This window comes from Urocampus carinirostris, chromosome 20 (genome assembly GCF_059441175.1).
Source record: "Urocampus carinirostris isolate Australia breed hairy pipefish chromosome 20, RoL_Ucar_1.0, whole genome shotgun sequence".
Classification (NCBI taxonomy): Eukaryota; Metazoa; Chordata; class Actinopteri; order Syngnathiformes; family Syngnathidae; genus Urocampus; species Urocampus carinirostris.
This window is the reverse complement of record NC_142368.1, coordinates 24275612-24294500: the sequence shown is the minus strand read 5'-3', so window position 1 is coordinate 24294500 and position 18889 is coordinate 24275612. Positions and strand designations below refer to the sequence as shown.

General features: G+C 42.6%; 1 protein-coding gene across 2 annotated transcripts in view; it reads right to left on the bottom strand.

Annotated features, from left to right (window-relative positions):
- Positions 1 to 17160, bottom strand: part of LOC148346677 (prospero homeobox protein 1-like) — a 49416-nt gene extending 32256 nt beyond the window's left edge. The window contains exons 1-3 of one of the 2 annotated variants that reach the window (XM_088324751.1): positions 16807 to 17160; positions 12812 to 14882; positions 9406 to 9513 (exon numbers count right to left, since the gene is read on the bottom strand). In XM_088324751.1, coding sequence (XP_088180877.1) covers positions 9406 to 9513; positions 12812 to 14812 — 2109 coding nt within the window. In that variant the 5' untranslated portion in view covers positions 14813 to 14882; positions 16807 to 17160. Of the gene's footprint in view, positions 1 to 9405; positions 9514 to 12811; positions 14883 to 16593; positions 16691 to 16806 lie in introns of those variants that run through there. The other variant, XM_088324752.1, reaches the window with a different exon arrangement.
- Positions 17161 to 18889: the final 1729 nt, after the last annotated feature.

Sequence of the window (18889 nt, the reverse complement as noted above, 5' to 3'; positions counted from 1 at the left end):
AGAAGCATCGTGCCAAGCATTCAGATTATTGTTTTTTGGGGGGGATCCTGTAGCAGCCAGATGGCAGAAAATTACATCACCTCTATGTAGGTGAGCTACATGTATTTTAAAATAAAAAACAATTCCTTGACCTACGAGGTTTTGTTTTTATGCACAATTTATAAAATAGTTAATCTAATTTTGCATATTTAAATCAATGTGGTTGTTTTTTAGCACTAGGAGGTGCTGAATAATATACAATGTCCCTTTAAGAAATATATGTACTTATCCTGTTCACGCTCATCTCAGACCATCAGTACAGCAATAGTGTCAGTCAGTCTTTAAAGAGGATAAAGAATGCATCAATGCAAATTATATGTTTATTCTGTTATTAAAATTGGACACTTGCAAATGAGATTGATGCCAAATAACAGTTTGTTATTTGGACTATTATTTACTGTTGGGATCATTGTCACATTGCCACAGCAAATAATGTTGTTGTGCTTTGATTTCCATCCCCATTAGGGCAGATCTGCTTTTTGTAACTTTTAAAAAAATATTTGAAAAAAAGACAGTGCTAGGGGAGGGCTTTTACAACAGGTTATGATATTGTATTCATGATATTGGTACAGCCCTCTCCTGTTCTCCTTGTAAGTTCAAAAATCATCAATGTCTTCTCTCCTTATTTTGAGTGTCTACCAAACTATAAACCTATCAGCAATTAAACATAACACTAATACAAAGTTAGAAAAGACATTGCTTCCTATTTCCCATAGGAAATGTAACCACCAAATCTTGCCTTGCTCAACTACCAGGGAGAGCGTCACCGTTTGTCCGTAAGGCTTCCCGAAAGGCATCGTCTTCTCGACCATCGCGACATGTTAGTGAATTACTGCCTTCAGAAGCTTCGCGAAGCGGCTCGCTTTGAAGATTGGAGTCGGGCAAACGACGGCCATCGCTCACGGCGGAGACCTTTGGTGTCAGCGCAAGGCGACTGAGTGACAGATAGACGTATCACTTTATTACGGAGACAGCTCAAGAGGATGTGTAACTCGAAGCCCCCTCCATGCAAAGCATATCATAAACTACTGTAAATTCCGGACGACAGAGCGCACCTAATTAAAAGCCACGTGCTCAAATTTGAGAAGGAAAATCAGTTCTTCTTTGTACTACCTACACCGGATATTAAAGAGCCATAAAATGGAACTTATTCACATCAATTTCTTACATTTCAAGCCTGGCACACCGCGTGGGGATTTGGCTTTGACGCCTTTGGTTTCAGAATGCCAACAGCGCTGTGCACCTGCACACCTGACACCATTTGCAGCTGCATCATTTTTCAGTTCTGCTCCAAGTTGTTTAAGTCACATGTTTTTGGATCATTTGATCATTCAAAATGGCAGTTAGAAACGATGAGTGCATATTTACTACTGCGTCCAAAAACTCAAATGAAATGCGTAAAATGTGAGCTAGAAGACAATAGCAGGGCAACTATATCGTGAAAAAAAGTACCAGATTGTAGTACAGACGTGGAAGTCTTTTTTTGTGTTGTCAGTGGTGGTTGCCGCGGTACTGAACCAAATTGCATTTGCTTGTTATTGCTCCTCAAGGATTAAAGGAAACTTCAGCTACCTGACATTGACGCCTATGAGAAAAAAGAGAAGTGTAATATTTTTTATTTGTGGATAGATACCACTGTAATTCCATTCATTTGTTAAATTGAGTATGTTGTAAATATTAAATAAAGTACCGTCAAATCCCACATTTCGCTCCTGTCATGTATAGTCATATTTTCCGCATTATAGGGTGCATGGGATTATATTTTTTTATACATGATTCACACTGGCTTAGGTGTATGGCATCAAAACTACAAGATTGCATTAAAAATAATGAAATGCGTTTAAATAAAAATAAGTAATTTCATAGAACAAACTTAACAATATGAAATGGTTTCACCACAAAAAAAATAGTTTTGGCAGAAGACAATTAACATGTCAACTACCAGGGGACACACTATATGTTTCTCAAAAGAAGAGCAGTTACCGTATGCAGTATCATTTCATTGTAACCATGCACTTCCAATTTTACAACCATTTCTTTAACAAATAAAAGTACTGTACTTTAGGAAGTTTTTAACAAAAACACCTCTGTACCCTAAAATTATAATTTAAAAAATAAACTTGCTGCTTTATTGCACTACTGACTGATTTTGTCGCCATCATGTGGGCATTATTAGGAAAACAAAAATGTGTCATGAAAAAAACATTTCAAACAACAATAAAAATGACTGTGCATTATGAAATAACATTTGCATTGTCAATTACGGTTTTGAAAATAATCTTGCGACTAGATTGCACTATTGATTGGTTATCTAGAATATATAATTGGTGGATTGACATGGGCACTTGTGTAGATAAAGAAGCTTTCAATAGGAACCAGATTTAGGTAAAAATCTCAATAATTTAATTATACATTGGTGTTAATAGTGTGATGATATATTTCTAAAATATTTTTTCCATTTTTGTTTGGCAGGCCGTAATAAAATATAATCAAATATTAATTTTGAGCTTTTCAAAAATATCCTTATTTCAAATGGCACCACACAACACCACGTGAACGTTATTGGGAAACTAAAGTGTAAACACATTTGCGCGAATGTAATGTAGGTTGGTCAAGCTGTTTTCCTTTTGTGTAGAACTTAGACCGCAACGTTATTGATGCACAGGCGGACACAGGCAAAAAAGGTGCGTGGTGACTGTTTAGCCAATCACGATGCAGAACACAATGCATGACGAAAATCCGTGAAGTAGCGAAACCACAATACAGCGGGGGATTACTGTAGTCTGGAATTTTAGGGTACGCAAATTATATACAGGGTAAAAATTCAACTTTGACCATATTTATTTTGGACAACACATCTTTTCAATCAAGTGAGTCAAGTCCCCCAATGACACTGAGCGGCTTTGCTTTATTTGGTTTCTGATAGGAGACCCCGGACTCCCTCACCAACCCAACCAAGTTCTAGTCGCTGCTCAAAATGAGTTGGTTGAAAAAAGAAGGGAACAGACTCAAAGGAACACATCAGCATGGCTCCTTAATCAGACTTGGCAAGGGTCACATAGCACTCACATCAGATGTAACCTATACGTGAGTGCGCGTGTCTACGTCATGTGTGTGAGAGGCAGATGAGAGAGGGACAGCGAGAGTGGGTTTCTCACACTCACACTCAAGAGCCTGCGAAAGGTCAACCCTTAATGCTAACAGCACAGATAGAAGTTGGCACACGCGCACCCACATGCAGAGTCTAGAATAGAAGCCACTTCAGCCGGAGCTTCACTTGAAATAATGGGCGTAACCAGACAGTTTTTTGGGGTGCTCGAGCACCCCCAAATCCAACCCGAGCACCGCCGGAAATTATAGTGTTTTTAAAACTCTCTTTTCCTCAATAAAGGATCGGATAAGCTAACATATGATGAACAATGTTCGATAACAAAAAAAGTAAAATAAATTGAAAATGTTTTGTAGGATATCTGTAGTATTATTAATATTAAAATTGTTACCGTATTTTTGTAGTATTTCCGCAGTCAGAATGTTGTAGTCTTGCTGTATTATTACTGTAGTTTTATTTTTGTAATATTTTTTGCAGTATTTCAGCAGTTGTATTTTTATAGTAGTTCCATAGTAGAATCTATAAAGTATGTCAGTAGTATCTTTGTAGTATTACTTGAGTTATATTTTTTCAACGTTTTTTATTTTTATTTTTTATTTTTTTAAATTGGGAAATAAGATGATATATATAACATTATTTTTCATTATTTTGTTAAAATAGATGTATAGAAAAATTCTACCTTAAATTAAAACGTATCAAAAGATGAAAAAAAATGTTGGATGGCTTGACTTTCTGTTTCTGCTCGCTAATACTATCACTAATTCTATACTTAAGGGCTGATATGTGCACAAATTTAGAGTACTTGGTCTCTCTACCGCCCTCTGCCATGAGCCAAAAGAATTGCGTGCTTCACTCTGCATCAGTGCAGTAATACATTACATTCTATCCAATAATGTGAAAATTTTGAATTGAGATTTTGAATTACAATATCCAAAAATTGGGAATTAGAATTTAAAAATATACCCATTTAATATATCTTTAATTCTGTATTTCACTGCTTCACCTGCTTCCCCTGACTACTGATTCAAACAATATTTTATTTAGTACTTTTAATAGCAGAATTTAACTGCCCAGGTGAACTGGATTCTTAACAGAATTCATGATAAAGTATCTCTATAGTGTTAACATTTTAGTGTATAATTCATTCAAAACAATCATATCAAAGAAATTGTGGACATTGTTCAATCTAACACCAAAGGTTGATTGAATAGCATTCAATTGAATTGTCTTTATTGTCATTATATCATGTTGTAAAACATTGTTACCAACGAGATTACACATCCATATTAGACAGCCAGGGTAAAACATATAATGAAAACTAGTGGAGAGAAAAAGGATAAACGACTATCCGGATAATTAGGCCAAAAATAATTACATTGTAGCGGCCCAAGTTAAAATAATAACGCAATGAAAAAGAATAGTGTATCATAACAATAGTGTAATGAAAAGAAGCTTAATAACATTTAATAACAACAATTAAAAAAAAAACAAATAAGTCACAAGATATAATGATATGATATATGATACGGTCTGATATGATAGGATATGATTGACGTAACTGTGGTAAAAAAAATAGCAGTAAATTAAATTAAAAACATAAAAAAAAAAAAAATGTAAAACAAAACAAGAATTTGTGTCACTTCCTTGAACATTTAACCGCTACTGATATGCTTGTTGTTGAAATATTTTTGTGATCTTCATTTACAACTCCGGTAAGTGATTTTGGTGCCAAGCTAACAAGTGGAAAATTGGCAAAAGCAAGACAAACTGCCAAATCCAAACTAGATGACTAAGAATGTTTCGATTTAAGAATTTTCTGGAGGAAAATATGCAATCCATGGGCATTGAAATTGGACAACGGACTTGAAAGCACACAAATGACCTCAGTGCGCCAAGCTAGATCGAGAACAAGCAGCAGAAAGACACAGAAGCCTGTCTGGGCCTCCCTCGCTCTCGCTCTCGTAAGCCCCTTCACAGTCATCTGGGCTTTCTAACGTTTCCTGTTTTTGCAGGGTTGAATTGTGGGAGATAATCTCCGGCTGCCGATTGGCTGACTGCACACAAAAAGCGGCCCTGGAAAGCGGCCTTTTGTTAGCGACAGTGACTCAAATCCAGCCGCTGGCTTTTCTTTTCTTTCTTTTCTTTCTGGTTGGCCCCAAACAGGCGCATACGCGGTGCCTCATCATCAGCAAAAACAAAAACAAGGAAAACACAAGCCATGGCCTACAGAAAAGGGCCGACCCTCCCGAACCGTTACGGGCAGGGGTGAAAATAACACTCTTGGTCTTCCCTTTAAAACATGAGGACACTGACTTGACATTTATTCAGTCACCATGTTGTCCACTTGGAAAACATGTGCCTTTAAGAGCAAGGCCTGGTGGGATTTTCCGTCGCTTTTGCAATTCCAACACAAGCTTTGGTAATGTTCATATAAAAAATTTTAATACATAAAGTTATTGGAATCTCACCAAAAATACTAACTTTTTTATAACCTCAGTTCAAGAGACGTTCTGTAGGGGAGGCAGGGAAGGAACAGCCCCACCTACCATCATAGAACTGGAACATTAGGGGCCGGTCACACAGACATTTGCGGCTGAATCACGGCTAAAATTTTGCGGTTTTTTTTTTGCCCGTGGTTGCCCGCCATGGAAAATGCGCAAAATTGGCCAATCCGCTGTTCATCGGTGGTATGCCCGCAAAACACGCCGGCGACTGTTCCGCTTCCTCATCGCGTCATTTCTGCGTCATTTTCTCGTGTGGACCACGGGTATAAAAGCTCCCGAGCCGGTGTTAAGCCCAAATCCGACTCCTACGTAACACCCCCAACCACCCCCCACCCCTCGCGTGAACGCGCATTCTGCTGCGATTGCTTTTGACTTTTTCATTCGCGTTAAACAAACGCATTTTGTAGAATACGATCGCACTTTATTGTTTAAATAAACGCGTTATATAGACTAGGATCTCCCAATTGTTATAATTAGCTCACTTTATTGTTTTAATAAGCGTTTTATATAGAATACGATCGCTTTTGTTGGAAGCGCAGCAGAATGCACGTTTACGCGAGGGGGGGGGATTTACCGTTCGATTACGTTCACAACAAAAACGAAGACGGAATGGTTTAAATTGTATTACATTCCCAACAAATGCAAGACGAAGTGGTTTTGGTTATATATTCGCCATTACATTCCCTAAAAGTGAGATAAAACGAGGTAAAAGTGGGGATGCGAATCTCGACAGGGATGCATTTCTCGGGTAACACCGGGCTGTAGAAATCATAACCGCTCAAGACACAGTCCAGTGAAGATCAAGATTTCAAGCTATGGCATCATTTTTATTTTATTATCTTGAAAAGAAATGTCAAGAAATAAAAATGGATTAAGACGAGGTCACTACGCTGACAGGGATCCATGTTCACCCCCTTGACGTCTCGAGCACAACTGAGTGTGCTCGGCAAATCGCGCTGTATATACGCGGAGAAAGGCGTTTGACTGTCACACGCGTAACACGCTAATTTCACGTAATAACACCGCGATACAGGCGCAGAACACGCTATTACCATGCTCCACCCACAATTACCCGCTGAAATTTCCCGTCCTACCCATGTGTAACCACGCCCTGGCCGCGGCCAGAGCACGTCGTTCCGCGTCATTTCTGCGTCATTACCTCGTGTTGACCACGTGTGCGGCACGCGGTTTAACACGTGCTCAAACTTTTGAGCAGCTCAAAAGTTTTGAACGCGGCCAACCACGTGAAAATTTCCGACCGCGAGTAAAGCACTGCTCTATCTCGTCTATATGGCGGTCTCAAAACGTCCAACAGCGCCCAACGGCATCTGCTTCACGACCAGAAATTTCTGGCCGTGATTCAGCCTCAATACGCCCGTGAAAGACTGTGTACCCGCGCTCTGAAGAATTGAGCAGCGCAAAACATTCTCGCGTTGCCACCTGCGCGCGTATTTCCGACCTCGTGTTAAGCACCGCTGTATCTCGTCTTAAAGGGTCCGCCTCAAAGGCAGAAATTTCTGGCCGTGATTCAGCCGCAAATGTCTGTGTGACCGGCCCCTTAAGAATAAATTAAATCCATTCACTGTTAAAGTTCTTTACTCAACTCCTCCATTTTGAAATCGCAGAATTTTTACATTATATTATGAATATACCATTGATACAAATAGTGTGTAACATATTACGATGCTAAGTGTCTGCAGATGCAAAGTAAGAGATGCAATTGTCTTGCCTCATGGCAGGGGACAGTAGTGAGACCAAGGATTCTGATTTGAAGGACAAACAATAGAATAATTGATAGTATTAGCGATCTAACAGCAAGTCAAGCCTTCCAATTTATTTTTCTTGTTGCATGAACTTTTTTCCATCATGGAGGATTACTTATCTGTTGATGCATTTATTTAAAAGGAGCTGTATGTATTATATTATTGTGCTGAGCATCTGCAGAGTGAGGCATGCAATCCTCTTGCCTCATGGGAGAGGGCGATAATGAGACCAAGTATTCTTATTGGCACATGCTTCTGCCCCAAACTATAGAATTAGTGATCATATTAGCAAGCTACCACCAAATAAAGTCATCCAATTGTTTATTTTCTTGTCGCATGAACTTTTTTTCTATTGATCTATTGATGCTTTTATATAACAGGAGTAGCACAGGACTCCATTTTATCAATTGAAGATAGGCATTTTTTTTCTATGCTACTGTTTATGTATTGGTTTCTTGCTTTGCCAATCAAATAATGAATACGCTGTAGGTTTGTTAATTTTTGTAAATCTGACTGTGCCTTACCAGAAATGAACTTCACTGCACTCCATGGGTCAGTACACATTTACAATTGGATGGCACCTGACTTGAACACCAAAATGACATTTTCTGGGATTATTAAAGTGAATATATATTTGGTGAAGCTTTCTCTAATCTGTTGGTTTAATTTGTGCAATCATTTTGCACATATTAACTGTTTTCGTCCGATCAAGATGCAAAGTCTTAAAGCTAGCGTATATTATCTGGTGTCCAAACAATAGTCTTTCGACATGTGTCAAAACATTGTGAAACCAAGCCAAAGTACACAAAAGTCAGTATCGCGATTAATAGCGAGAAGGCACGACGTCCTGTGGTGGTCCCGACCGCCCCACTTCCCACGTTCATTAGGTCTTGACTGATTAGCAGGGACCTGATTAGCCCTAAAGACTTGTTGTCTGAGAACAGCCACTTGCAAGGAGGCCCACGCCGGCGGAATCTCATTAGATAGTCCGTCTAATTCCCATACATGTCTACAAACTTAAGGCTCGGCGGCTATTGTCTTGCGTGAAAAACAAAAACAAACTAATGTGACTCGTAATCCTCTTAACTATCTTGACCTTGTTTCGTTGTCTGATGAGGTCGCCTGTGATCATGCCACCTCCTCCTCCTCCGCTGTGGCCACAAAGTCAGTCAAACAAAAGCGGTTTGAATCATTCATAATATTAAGATCTTGCCTTTCTCTCTCTCAATCTTGTGTCGGGGAAAAAAAAAAATCCGAGCCCAATTGGCAGGTCCCAAAAAGGCTACGGCAACCCGCACTCCCTTTTTCAGCCCAAACCCCAAAGTGGCGATTGAAAGTCACATGACCCGCAAATGGCGGCCGGCGCCAGAAGCATCCAAGAGGAGGCAGCTGAGAGAGAGAAAGGGGAACCTTTATCTTCTGATTTGAATAAGATGGCCTGGATCTGTCACAGTGTTTACCCCTCCGTATGGTCAGAAAGGGGCGCGCACACACAAACACAAAAACGCGACGGCAACGTACAAACTCGAACTGTGCATGCTTACAACAGCTATTGTGTTTCGGCCATTTTTTTCCCAGTACAGCTTAAAATTTAATCTTTCTTTATCTTCATAAAACTTCCAGTGGGGTTGCTCCTTGCCACATAGGCTAAACACACTCTTCCACTTATAACTTTCAATCTCTAGTCCACCTGCTTGGATAACCACCTCCAACATGATAACTACAGGCAACTACTGAAGCGCTCTGACTGACCGACTTCCTCGTCGCTCTCCTTTTGCATAAAACCACAAGTTATGGGTGGGGAAGGGCCTCATTTGGAGGATGACAACCATGTATTGTTCATTGGAACTGAAGCTCATACAGCAACTCAAATTACAACTTCCTTTTTTTAAGTGGGCAGGTGTGTCTTTGACAGAGAAAAACATCTGCCATTCATATTGTGAAAGTACAGGAGGGTAGTGAAGGATGTTTCAAAGTGGACTACACTCACCTTGACATCAGAGAAGAACATCTTGAGCATGTTGGAACTCGGGTACCGGGTGTAGAAGAACATAAGCTTGGCTTTTTTCAGGTGATTCGGTGACAGCCCCTCCTGGATCTGAAATATCTGATGTTAAAGAACAAAACATTTCGGATGATTTTGAATAATTTCCTGGTACAACCCTACTGCACAATAATGCCTAATAATACGATCAATAAGTGATTCCTTTTTGAAGAGCTTTTATAAATAAAATCAGAGATGACAGTTGTCCTTAAATATTTATTTAAGAAGATAGTGGAGCGACTTTAAAATTTGCCTTGTATTAGCATTGTCTGTGTCTGGCGTGACGCCTTCATGGCAAATAAAACGCAGACCGACGCTACAGCTGATGCTATTTTACATAAGGAGACTCATTTCACAGTCAAAGCAAGTGCCTTCTCCCAGTACTAACCTACACACTAAAAGAGGAAGAAGGTCCGCGAGGGGAAAAAAAGATCGTATTTGCATATCACAGACAAAGACGGCAGTTAACGCCAGCGATGGGCAAGAAAGCCTAATGGCTTGGCGACAACGCATGCCAAGCCTGAATATGAGTCTCTGATGTTGGCTGTCCTAACAGGCTCACAAACAAGATTCGGTCAGATCGCCTGCTGCCCTCTTAAAAGGGTTGTTTCACTAAGATAGACCACCTTCAAGCAGAAGTCTTCCTTATGGATCACCTTTATTGTGATGCGGTTACAGAATAGAGATGGTTTTAGTGAGGGAGTTATCTTGAGAGATAGTACCGTTCTAATCTACAATTACATCCCCTCCTGCCTCCTCCCTGTGTTCCACCTCAAACAACCCCCTTCCCCCGTTTGCCAAAACCTTGGAGAAGCAGTGGAAGGCGGAGGAGAAGGAGATGAGGCCCTCCGATGCTTTGCACCGAGCCAACCACGGGGGGACTGAAACACATCTGCGCCTCTGAACAGCCCGAGCCATTTCCACGGTGAATTAACATCCGTGTAATGCATCAGATCGTGTCCAGCTGAAGGATAACCATGCAAAGGAAGGGATCTGAATAAGTAAGGAGTGGCAGTTTTGAACTAGTCTGTTTCCAAAGAAGAATCATATGCTAGCAAATGTTTAACCCATAAGCTCCCATGAAAATTTACACTTGACCGGACAAAGTACACTGACTTGACTTGATTTACCATCACCGTGGGTAGCCGGTGATCGTTAAAACCAGTCAAGTGTCCAGATGTAGCTGTGACTATAGAGAAAGAAGAAGGCATCAGCTGCTAGATTGGATTGCCCTTGGCCTCGGGGTTACACAGCTAAGCCAACAAATGCGGAACCACGACGGCTTGGCTCCTTAAAAGATCCTGTCTACTTTTGTCTGATTCAGTAAGCAAGAGGCAGAGAGGGAGTGAGGGAGTGAGGGTCTTGCGGGGACGGTAGAAGGGGGGCCGGAAGGGGGGTCACTGGCAGGCTGGTGTTACTCCATCAGGCCTGGCCAAAAGAGCAGCACTTCATTCCCCGCACCACACCATCTGCTCCAAGTGGAGGGGATACAATAGATCCTCAGACACAGAGGCGCAGCTCGTTTTCAATCTGCAAGGTGGGATACTTTTGAGGGATACCCATCTTCAAATTCATGAGTACATTGTCACTTTTTATCAGGATTCTTTCACTTTTAAACAAACACACCGAGCTGGTATTGCCGCAGCCTTCAACTGTCGACTATTAAGAAACCCTCGCATCTCCTGATGAGACGTTTTCATCTCCAATTCCCTCACAGCTTGCAAATGTAATTGTGATTGGACTTAGGGGTGGCGTGCAGAGCTATTATTTTGTCATGATGGCGTGCTCGCACCAGCTGGCTCCTGCAGTTCGCCGGGACGCAACCCTGACAAGAAATCACCGCTCCCTCAATACTTCCCACTAGCCTGGAGTCATGAGAGCAAAATAGCCACTTCACTCTGTAGTTCCAGGTGTAGGGACAAGAATATTCAGAGTTGGATCAGAGACAAACGAGCAAAAAGTGATCGCGGCCATCTGCTCGGCGAGGGGCACAGAACGGCGGTGAACTTGAACGTGCCTCGCAAAAAATGTCTGACAAGCTGTCACTGACCTCTGAGGCTCGGAAAGAAGTTAAGAGTGAATCATAAATTGGTGCAAAACGATAATGTGGGGATGCACAAAACTCAAGCTCAAGTATGGCGATCAATAATAAAAAAGGTGCAGATTGCTCAGTCTGTGAATAGCCAGAATGTGTAAAAGCCACCGTGAAAAGCTCCAGCATCTGGCCTGTGTGCTTGTTGTTTGATTGTTTTCGACTTCCTTCCAGTTACTGTTCGCCTCCATCTCTCACTTGCTCTCTCGTTCCGTGTCTCTTCATCTATCCCTTTTCATCTCTCCATCGGGAATCCGCAAAAGCAAAGGATTATGGATCTCTGGAAAGCGTTCAGCCTTAGGTCAGAAGACAAGACAAGGCGAGGTAATGAAAGATAAACAGCTCGCTGCAAACACCTGTTAACGTCCGCTTCAAAAGAAAAAACATTGGAGGAGGGGTATTTTCAGGGAGGCAAAACAAACAAAAAAAAGAAGTGTTTGGCTGCCAAGCAACAGCCCTAGGGCCCCCCGAGCTGTTGACAGATCTTTATGAAACGGGAAAAAAAGGAGAGAAATGACAATGATTGGGGGCTTTTCAACAACGATGGCTGATAAGAGGAGAAAACACATCCAATCTTTACTTGAGTCCCCGAGAGAACCTTCTGTGACTTGTGCAACATGCAAAAACTAGTCATCCTGTTGCTTAAAATAATCATGTACTCCTCCTAAGCAGGTAAACCAAATGAGTGATTCATTTAGCACAAAATGAATTTTAATGACTTGAAGCTTTCGAGGGATAACCAAGGGCGACGATCAAATTTTTATGAGGGTAAAAGGGCTTGAGTAGTGTGGGGGCTAAGGAGCTATATGGAAAAGAAAGGGAGAGACTGGAGGCTATTAGCCTCCAGTCTCCAGGGGGATTCAATCTGAGCCTCCCGTAGGGGAAGGCTTCTTTATCCACGGGCCACCAGTGGGTTTAAACTATAAGTGACGATGTAGACCACTATTGTGTGCCAACTATCAGGATGCTATCTTCCCCCTCGTTCTTTAAGGACATTTTTAACCAAAGCAATTTGGGCAGAAAATGTCACTAGGACTCAATATGCCTGAGTGAGCGATAGACGATAAGAAAGCACTTATGCTTTGGAAGATGGGAAAAAAAACTCGTGAGAAGGTGAGGTCAGAATGTAGGAATAAATACTCCAAAGCTGTTAGGTGGAAGAAAATGTGATTCATCAAATATTTTGCTGATTTCTTAGCGTGAAAAAACAGAATAAACATGAATGTTAAATCAAGACATTTTATGAAGAAAAAAGGATACGTTGCTGCCTGAATAAGGCGAGATGTCAGACATGTCCTGCAGGTCACCACACTCTGATTTGATGAGCGATAAGGAAAGTCCTTCTGCCGTGCTGCCTGGGTGCGCTGGTGAGAGTGAACGATGATGGTGCCCCAGGTGATGACTGGATGCCATCTTGGTCCGCAGGCTTGTGGTCTCCCGAGACAGGTCCATGGAGTCTGGCGAGGAGCGCTCCTTGCTTGGGTATCCACCCGTGGGTGGGCCAAGGGGACTCTGGAATGGGTAACCCATCAGAGGCAGGGGAAAAGGGTGTCTGAAGGAAGGTGGGCTGAACCCCATTGTTGCAGAAAGTGAAGATGGGTGGAGAGAAGGGTGGTGGTGGCCACCATGAGCACCCACAGCTGAGGACTGGTGATGGTGGTGGTGATGCTCACTTGGAGTCTTCCTAACAACTAACGGCAGGGCTTCAGTTTGGTCATTGACTGTGCCTGGAATCCCGGGAATGCCAGTAAAGGAGTCCAGCGGATTCGGAATGATGACATCACCGAAGCACTGCAGCCTCTGGTTGGTGGTGTGGAAATTTGGGTTGTCCCCATTAACTACAGCTGAGAACCTTTCAGGGGGTAAGGGAAGTGGGGGGAATGCCTGCTGGGGTGTTGGGCGAGGCGGCTTGGCAAACACCTTGACAACAGTATCCACCACCTGTGTCATAGCCGAGTTGAGTTCCTGCTTCAGTGTTTCTGCAAGCTGTTTACTTTCGCCATGCATGGGAGCGCCTGGGCCTCCTTGCACTTTACTCCGGCTGATTCCATCTCGTCTCGGCTTATCTGTGTCCCCCAACAGAGTCCGGTCTTGAAGCAACGCACGTGCCCGGTCCAGGAAATGGCCTGGATCCAAGTCTGACATCTCATTGTCCGAGCGCAAGTCTTCGCCTCCCCGGTCATCGTTGCCCCCGTCATCAGCACCGTTGTCGGATCTCACTGGGCTGTCTTCGGACAGGTTTCCTATATCGTTGTGCAGGTCGTTGTGCAGCTCATTGTGTTCTGAGTCATCTGTGGAATCGTAAATCTGGAAAAATTTCTCTTGGAGCTGGCGGAGCTGCTTTTGCATGTCCTCCAGCTGAAGCTTCAGTTGCCGCCGCTCCTCCTGCTTCTGTTCTTTCCGCTGACAAACCAGCTGGGTGAAACTCTGCTGCTGCTGCTGCGGCAGACGCTGCTTGCGCTTATTCTCGCGGCTGCTGCCTCCACACACCTCACCTGCTCGCGGGCTGCCTGGGCCCTGGTGCTGGTTGCGAGGGGGCGGGCACTCGAGATCCATTTCCCGTTCTCTGTCCATCTCATGGTCGCGCTCGTGCCGAGAATTCGGCGGCACTAGGACGCTGGGTGAGTGGCTCATGCCGCGAATGATGTTCTCAACACGGGCTCGCTTGGCGCGTAAGTGCTCGTCGTTAAGGCGCTCAATGTCGAACGTGCCCAGGCCGGGCGGCCGGCCAAAGGGCGACAAACATTCCTGAGGTGTGCTTTCTTGGGAGGAGTTGCTGCAGGCATCCTCCTGAGGTGCGTCTGAACTCGCATTGGAGAGGCTAGACCCGGGAAAGCCGTGGTCCCCTCGATCCCCTCTTTCTGGCCCTCCGCCGTTCTTAGCCAAGTTGTTCTTGAGCAACTGGGAGATAATGGTAGTGCCTGGGAATGGCATCATGGCGTCCTCATATGAGTTTGCCCGCTTCAGCAGCTTCCGCAGTACGTTGGACTTTGACTCGCTGTCCCCGGCTGACACCACACCAGCCCCTCCGTGTGGCTGCACTATAGAGCACTCCATGGCGTCTGCGTCTGATCCGTGGTGGGAGTGAGCACTCAGAGAGTTCATGGCACTAAAGATGGCTGCTTTGGCCCGCGCAATGCTGTCAGTGGTCACTGTGGCTGCGGCAGAGGCGGCGCTGCCCACTGTCCTCTTCACACCAATGTCCACGCGTCTTCTTTTGGTCTGTCTGTTCAGGAGGGACTCGCTGTCATGGTCCGGCATCACGGGCTGCTGCTATTGGGCCATGTCCCACAAAACCGCACGTGTCTGTGAGACAAAAGGATGAAAGCACCTGGGAAGGGGGACGGGATCAGAACATGTTAAAGTCATGAAAAAAATGGGAAAATAAGTTGCAGCCTTTAAAGAAGTGCCAATTTGACCACTTTTAGGGGATGATGGGAAACAGGCATCACAATTGGGCCTCAGCCTGACATTCCAGGGCAAAGTCCTACATTTTATCCTGTCCCCTGTCGCACGCCCCGTGACACTGAACCAGTTCCCACGCAAAACAAAGCCGCATAAAATTATGATAATGACTTAAGCACTTGTCCTCATTTCCATGTTTGCGAAAACATAGGCGCTATTAATTGGAGGGACCTCATGACCAAAAGGGGTTGAGATGACGTGAAAGCGGCACTGGCTCAAACTTTCACTTTTCTATTGCGCACAGATCAATACGCCCGTCACATTTTCGATTGGTGACAAAACAAAAGCAAAAATAGGACAATTGATTTTGCAGCCTGTGTGAGCTCAAGGCTGGCTTTTTTTAGAGGTGGGGGTGCTTTTCATGTGGCAAGGGCATTTAATTCTGCTCAAACGGAGAGGTCACATCGGTCAAACGGAGGCTGAAAAAGCGCTTTCTGAGACCAAAGAAAAAAGCTGCAGCGGTCGCCTGCTGGCGTCGTGTGACAAATCAATCAAGTGCAAAATGTTTATTTCGATACATTAATGCAACACAATATCTAGAATTGTGTGAGGAGAAAAAAACTTTTCACTATTATATTTTAACCTTAGAAACGCAAACTTCCGTCGTGGAAAATAAAAACTCCATTATAAAAGAAGATAAACATGAATGTTAAAAAATATTTACACATGCACTCCTGTTAAACTGTTTGAACGTTTTAAAAAGCAATATATCCTTTTTAGCGCAAGACAACCACTCTGTGATTTTCCCGACGCCACGGGACTGTAAATTATTATCTTCATTCATATAATGTTTTCTCTCTTTGGCAATTCACTATTACCGCTCAGGGGAGTATTATTTTCTATTAGGAGGACACAAAAAATAATAATGAAAACCCGCAGAAACCTTGACAAAGGAGCTGGAAATAGTCCCCAGCATTAGCACCTGTCTTTTGGGAACGAGCACCTGTCTACCACAACACACACACGCACACACGGACACGCTCACTAAAATCACAAAACTTCGCTATAGGCCTACTTAAAAAATGTAAAACTTTGCCATAAAATGCTAAATACGTGATGCTCCAAAAACATTATAATAACAACCTATTGCGTATTTATGAAAGGTAAAAAGTAATCTATAAAATACTCACATATTCAAATTTAATATGCGCCACGGATGGAGAACACATTTGCCTTTGGAAAGTGACACAAACCGAGATGCGCTCGCACGCAAATAAAAACAATGTCATCGAAAGTGACAACCGCAACAGTTTCTTGCCAAGGGCCGTCACCACCCCAAACAAGATCGCAAAACTATTAAAATAAATATATTACGACTTGTTTGTGTTTTTGTTGTTGTTGCTGCTAAATGTTATTGGATTACTTTCTATTGCATTTGTCATAATAACTCGAGTCTCTAAGCACTACTTTGTAAATCATGTTTCCTATTTATCTTGAGAGCCTTTTACCTTATTTGTCTCTATTAGTGCTTTGTTCAATGTTTACCCTTGATGGCCATGTCTAATATCGTCGTTTATTGTGTTTCATAACGTTTATATCAATGACAATAAAGGCAATTTCAATTCAATTCAACTTACTTCGAACTTTTCCGAAGCAGGAAGATCATCCTCACCATTGACTAAAATACCGTAAAACTTTGCTCCAGAAATGAGAAAAACTAAGACAAGTGTCCCCACCTTTTAACACCCACTTAATAACATTTAATTCATTTTTAAATATGTATTTTTTTCCTCTGACCGCCCACATGCACAAACACAGAGGGGAGGTATAGCCGACGACAAGTTACTTACCCCCGCAGATGAGGAGGATGATGATGATAGTGATGACGAGTTGGAGGAGGAAGAGGAGGAGGGGGAACAAAATTACAAACTCAAAAGCACCGTGTCAAAAAAAGATGCAAGAGATCGGCGTTTGTGGCGGGATGTTTGGATTTATGCAGAAAGAAAAAAGGACTTTGAAAGCAAGAAAAAAGAAATGAAGAAGGATGCGGCAACGTGGATTTCGGATCTCCTCGGTTTTACGCGGGGAGTCTGGTGAGAAAGGAGCGTGTGCGCGCGTGGCAGAGCAGAAAAGTGGACTGGGATGCGTCCGTGCGCTCCTCCCCGGCCCACTAAAAAAAGATCCACTTGAAGACGCGGCTTGAAGGAAGCCGGAAGACGCGGAGGCGTCACGGCCGAAGGGGCGTGATGTAACTGTGGCAAGCCACCAATAAGAGAGGACACCCCCCCTTTTTTCCCTGATCCATCCCTCCTCCTCCTCACCTCCTCCCCTTACATATAGGAGAACCACGCGCTGAACTTGAACCGGGAACCCTCCCCTCTATTAGCCCCACAAAACCCACCAAAAACAAATCCAAGCATCTTTGCCAGTAAGACTATTTCTCACTTTTTGCATCTTCGACAACAACTTTGCATTTGTATGCGGTCGCGCGTGGAATTTGCACGCGTGCATTCATGCAAAACATTTTCCGCTTCCTTTTTACCATGCTACAGTTTTCTAAATTTATTTTGATACATACAATAAACAGAAAATTAAAGACGTAAAGGTATATTCATTATATGACTGCGTTTTACGCATTTTCTAGTGTTTATTGGAGTCTTCTTTTTTCCTGCGCATATGTCGCTTTTATTATACTCCTGCAGGTTTTGCACATGTTGTTCTCCCACTTTCCAAATATCCTACAAACGAACTTTGATTAAAAGATTCAATTCATCCACATTTGTTTTTTATTTGTTTATTTTTTGGGGGAACTTGCTGTTTATTGTTGTTTGTCGTCTTTTTTGAACATACAATAAACAAAAGGTGAAAACATTGCAGTGATGTCAAAGTCATATTCAAAGTCTAGTCTTCATTTGTTTCTTTTCGTTTTTTATCAATTTTTTCTATTTGTCTTTGAATTGGGTCTCTTGTATTCTTATTCAATTATTACAAATTATTCCTCCACTGTGCACACCCACTGCTCCACGGTGGGGAGCTCTTGTTTATAGTCATGTTTCATTTTTTACTTGAAATCCATTGCAGTGACCATAAAGGGGCCTATTTTATGGTGGACAATTTACAAATAAAATCCTAAAAATTAAACATCAGTTTAAAAATGTTTGTATTGCTCATAGGTTTTCTCACAGCTGATTTTCTTCATGTTGCATTTACTCTTGAGTTTTTTTCCTCCCCTCATGTATAGTTTTCAGATCAGCCCTTTGAGACTCGTTGTGATTGAGAGCTAAACAAATAAACAAGGTTTGACGTGAACAAATCAAACTGGATCAGCAAAGTTTGACGTCCACCCTTCAGAAAAAAAATCCATGTAGAAAAAAATGCTGGAACCCCCTGCCGTCGATAAAACTGTCAAACCATACCGTTTTTGCATGCACTGACACATTTATTTGCGTTAACATAGCCTTTGGGGGTGGGGGTGGCCGCGGCTATAAGGCCGACGGGAAACGATATTGCCCCACAGGTGTTAAAGGTGTCGTTTTATTGCTTTTATCTATTCTTGCAATTATTCGATGAAGGAAAAAAGGGGGAACCAATTTAACGTGTATTTTTGTTGTATTTATATTGGACAGGGAGTCGTTAAAAATAATATAGAGGAAAGCTGTTTTCCCTTGATAATGATGAGGAAGACGTCGACTTCTCTTCTATCCGGACTATAGCGCGCATTAAATGCGAACGCTGACAAGACTGCGCTCCAGATTTGGCCTCATTAGGCGCAATTCTAACACTGCGTTTAATTCATTTTTTTTTCTAACATTCTGGCGCGCCCACGATAGTACAATAAAGTGGGGACAATTCCCCCGTACGCCACAGTAAATTTTAATAACGTGTACAGCGGTGTTCCAATTAAAATAGTTTGATATGAACACCACACACCGA